At 47.3% G+C, this 4,469-nt stretch overlaps 1 protein-coding gene across 1 annotated transcript; it reads left to right on the forward strand.

The window, feature by feature from the left end:
- The first annotated feature begins 1,480 nt into the window (after positions 1 to 1,480).
- LOC119297805 lies at positions 1,481 to 2,139 on the forward strand. The gene has a single exon (XM_037575446.1). It carries the CDS (start codon positions 1,539 to 1,541, stop codon positions 1,959 to 1,961), a length of 423 nt encoding a protein of 140 aa, XP_037431343.1. The 5' UTR covers positions 1,481 to 1,538; the 3' UTR covers positions 1,962 to 2,139.
- The last annotated feature ends 2,330 nt before the right edge of the window (positions 2,140 to 4,469 follow it).

Consider the following 4,469-nt stretch of genomic DNA (forward strand, 5'->3'; position numbering starts at 1 on the left):
GCCTATCATTTGGTGTGCTCGATGTTACTATTGGCAGTGCTAAGGTCTTCCGGTTTTCTTTGGCGTCGGTTTTCACCTTGCTCTCGGGGGAGCATCTTCTTCTCTCGATGGATTGGTGCACTCCATGGTAGGGAAAGGGGTTTGGAGTCCCCTTCAGATTTAAAATGGGTTGTTACCGAGGCATCACGAGCTCATGCAGTCGACATGGGTGTTCTTCATAAAATTATACGCCTCAAGATTGGGGCATTTTCCTATGCACGGAGCATCGGAGTAAGGTTTCTTCGGCATCAAGCTAGTCTTGAGTCTTCGCTTTTTCTTATCCTTGCTTGTTTTCTAGATATTGTATGTTAGCTCTTTGCACATCACATTGTATCTTCTAGCAATTTTCATTTTCATTTTCTTTTCTATTTGCTTTGTATTGGTGAGTGATGTAATCATGGCTGGTTAGTGGCTGTGTTAATTCAAAGTCATGCTCGACTTGAGCCTTTTGTCTAAAAAAACATATGACTGGTAGAGTTTCTCTGGTTATTATTGTTAGCATACAACTACATACCATGACATATGTGTAGCGATAATTGTCGATAGAGGGAGAAGTTGGATAATACATCTAATGTACTGCATCAAGCTATCTGCATGAACTTATAGTGGTAACTATGGGCATGAAAACTTGCCCAGGCCAGGTGTCCGGTGTTTCCTCCTCCCCATGGAAAGTTCCCTAAATGATTAGGTTTTCTCCTCCTCCCATCGGCGTCGCCGTCGGTCCGTCCCGCCTTCGATGACCTTTGGATTGTGGAGGTGTGGAGGACCTCGGCCCCTCGTTGGCTAGAGGGACCACGCTCTCATTCTTGTTAGGTTTAGCCTCTTTGTTGGGGTTGCATGGCGGCGGCGATGTCTCTTTGTAGGAATAATGTCTCCCACACTCAGTCCCTTCACTGATGGTGCTGGCGCCGTCAGAGGGCATGTGGAAGTGCTTCTCCATCGGATCATCCGGGATTTGGTCGGTGCTGGTCTTTGATGGACCTGGTTTGGATTCACTTCTCCCTTCATCAGTGATGGTTGTTCTTCTGATGCGCTTGTCCTGTAGGGTCTTATCATGACAACTTTTGACTATGTGCCACAACAACTTTTGCCCAGCTCTGATAAGGGAGGGGCAATAATGGTAGTGCGCCTTTGGCACACTCTAGTGCTTGCAGTCGTCAAACCTGTATAATTGTTATTTAACTCCTATGGTCTCTGTACTACCATGATTGATTATAAATAGATCGAATGTATCTTCCGAAAAAACTAACGCCTATTTGATTTGGAGCCCGGTTTGATAATTACTCAAGGTACTTCTAAGAGTATTTTTCGCAAAAAAGAAGTCAAGGAGGCAAAAGTTTGCCCGTATTTTTTTGAAAGCCCATCCTAAATAGAAAATGACGAAAATTAATAAAGCCAACCTTCTCGTTTGCGAAGAATAAAAACGTAGCCTTCTCAAAAGCAAAAGAAATTAGCCGACGAGCGTCCACGGCAACCAACCCACCCTGGCCAAATCTACCATGAAAAGACTACAGCGCGAGATGCAGCCGGCGAAGGTGAAGCCGGCGCCGGAGCCCAGGACCAAGGGCGCCGCGGCGCCTGCGCGGGCGCTGGCGGCGGAGGCCTTCACGGCGCGCGAGCTCGACGCGGCGGAGCAGCTCATCCATCTCAGCGAGAGCAGCGCGTCCTCGGGCACCACGCGCGCCCACCCCGTCGCCTACGCCGCGGCCTCGGGCGGCTCCTCCCGGCGCTCCGTCAACGGCCTGCAGGCGCCGGCGTCGGGCGCGGTTTTCCTTGGCGGTTGCGCGAACCGGGAGGAAGATGAGGAGCAGGAGGTGGCCGGGAGCCAGCGGAGGGGGAAGCGGTACCGCCTGATCGCCGAGATCTACGCCGCGACGGAGGAAATCGGAGGCCGCAGCGGCCGGAAGAACAGAAAGGATTAGGCGACGAGGTGGAGGGAGGAGAGGAGAGACGAGAGGGATCTTCTTGTAATTAGCGTAATTGCTGGGGGGTAGCTGGTAGTTCGTGCTCGCAGTCCTCCCCTTCCTCGCCGGAGAGGAATCGCCATCGATCTACTGTAAATTAAAGCTTCATCTTTGCAATAAGACGTACTAATTGGTTGGAGTTCCATCCCTTGTTTGTGTCGAACTGTTGATCATGACGGCTTCTGATTTCAGAACTGATTTGTCGTCTCCTACCGTGTTTTCCTACCTCCTACTGCTTATCGATGATCTCCGTGCGCAGCGACGACGAGGATCAGATCAGGTCCGGCCTTGGCTTCGGTTAGGTAGCTCTGTGCAGCGCGGCGAGGCGAGGCCGATCGATTTCGATTGCGCCCGCGCGTGCATGCAATTTTCGCAATTAACTATTCAGAGGCTGATGCGAGTGCGATTCGATCCACGATCTGAGAAATTCGTAGTAAGAGCACTGGTCTGGACTTCAATTCCCGGCGCGTATGTGGTCAGGGATGCTTGCGGTGTACTTGATCAAAATAATTTGTGGAGGACCTAGCACGAGCTGCCGGCTGGTGCCTGGTGGCGCCCAGGCGGAATGGCGGTACAGGCTTCTTACTACGGCGAGGCAGCGAGGTTCCGATCTAATTAAGCGCTGCCTCGCCATACTGGTTTGGTCGATTTAGGCGAGTCCAGTTTCTTTCATGCAACATGAAGGAGTGACTGACGGTAGCTGCTGAAGCAGAGACAATGGTGGGGATAAATGGAATGTTCTAGATTCCAAGCGAGTCCTGGAGGTAGGCAGGCAAAGCCGTTCATGCGAGAGTTTCATTAGATCTTGCACATGTACGTGGTGTCCTATTAAATCCAACGAGCTTATCTTTGACCGCTAAGGTGTGACTGTTACCGATCATGACTGATGACTACATATAAATTTGTTTAATTCTTCAGGTTGAAATGATCTGAACGATGGATCATTCTCAGTTACGTACCTTGTAGTTCGATCGATTTCAGCGTCTGTTATTGCCAGAGAAGATCATACGATGGCAATCCAACAATTTGGTGTTGTAATTCTGCCACTCTTGGTCAATTTTCCTTCCATTATGCTGCCGGACATGCATCTCCAAGATGGCAATCTAATTTTCAGTGCCCCAGGACAGTGCCATATAGGAAGATACAAGTTGTCAAGGAGACCAGAAAACCAGGGTGGACGTTTTTTTGAAACTTCATATCTTTGTTCATACAGTCGACATCTACTAGCTAGTTTCTACATCCATGAAGGAACCTCATCGATCAACGCACCATGCTCCTCACCCCCTTACCAAACAGAGCAACTTGATGCGCTACTATATTGACACCTTGACTAATCCTCCTTAAATTGAAATCTTGGAGGCATTGCATCAAACCCAAGGCTTCTTTCTCTGGATCAACATAAGCAGACTTATCAAACAAGGGAGAAGATCCAACACCAGCTAAAGACCTCGCAAGCACTCTTGAAGCTCGACTTCAAACAACAACATATCCCAAGTTGAAATAACAGTGTTGCTCTTAGCATCACACGACAGCAAGCTGATACAGCAAAGGAGGTACCATGCACCACGCCAGCATTAGATTTTGCCAGACCAAATGGAGGCGGAGCCCAAACCTCTCTATCAAACACACCACTCTTCCCAAGAGAAGAAGGGACATGACCATGCATGACTACAGTGTTCTATCTTTCGATGCAGCTAGCAGAGATAACCAGGCCAAGGTAGTTCAAATTAGGCAAAAAATAATCAACCCTTGACCGCAGCCTTTCATTCACCAGAGATCACATTATTTCTGAGATGCACATGCCCTTAACGAGAAAGGACAACATATAACGCAAAATCGAGGTAAACCTAGGCACAGTAAGTGGGCTTATGTGATGTTAATAGCGTAGATATTAGCTAAATCTAATAGTTTGAGCATTAGAAACACAAATTCAAGACAGCAAGAGGATAAAGAATAGTGGGCAGTACTAGAAAATTGTACTCCCTCCGAACCATATTAATTGACCCTGGTTTAGTATAAAGTTATACTAACTTTATGCTAAACCAACGTCAATTAATATGGATTGGAGGGTGTATTTGGAATGTACTACGAGGTTCACATAAGTGTCACCTAGCAAATCACGCGGCCAAGGGGGCAGAATTAAATATATATGGGTTTAATGTATTACAAGATTGTCACTTTATTACAAACAAACATGAGACTCAGGACCCCAAATGTTTTTTTTTCTGTAACAATCGGTTGGTCGTAAACAAAAGGGTACATGTGGAATGGTAGATGGAAACCAGAAGAATGACCCAAATTGATACGGCTCCTAAGTGGTCTTTTCTCCTCCGCGGAATCATAAGAGACAAAGTGAAATGTTTTGGTTTGCATGGATCATGTACTAATGGAAAGCAATAGAAAAGTATGTAACACAAACTTTTTGATGAAATGTCTGGACATGGATGGCGCTTCATGGTCTATATA

The sequence above is a fragment of the Triticum dicoccoides genome, chromosome 5A, assembly GCF_002162155.2.
Source record: "Triticum dicoccoides isolate Atlit2015 ecotype Zavitan chromosome 5A, WEW_v2.0, whole genome shotgun sequence".
NCBI classification, from domain to species: domain Eukaryota; kingdom Viridiplantae; phylum Streptophyta; class Magnoliopsida; order Poales; family Poaceae; genus Triticum; species Triticum dicoccoides.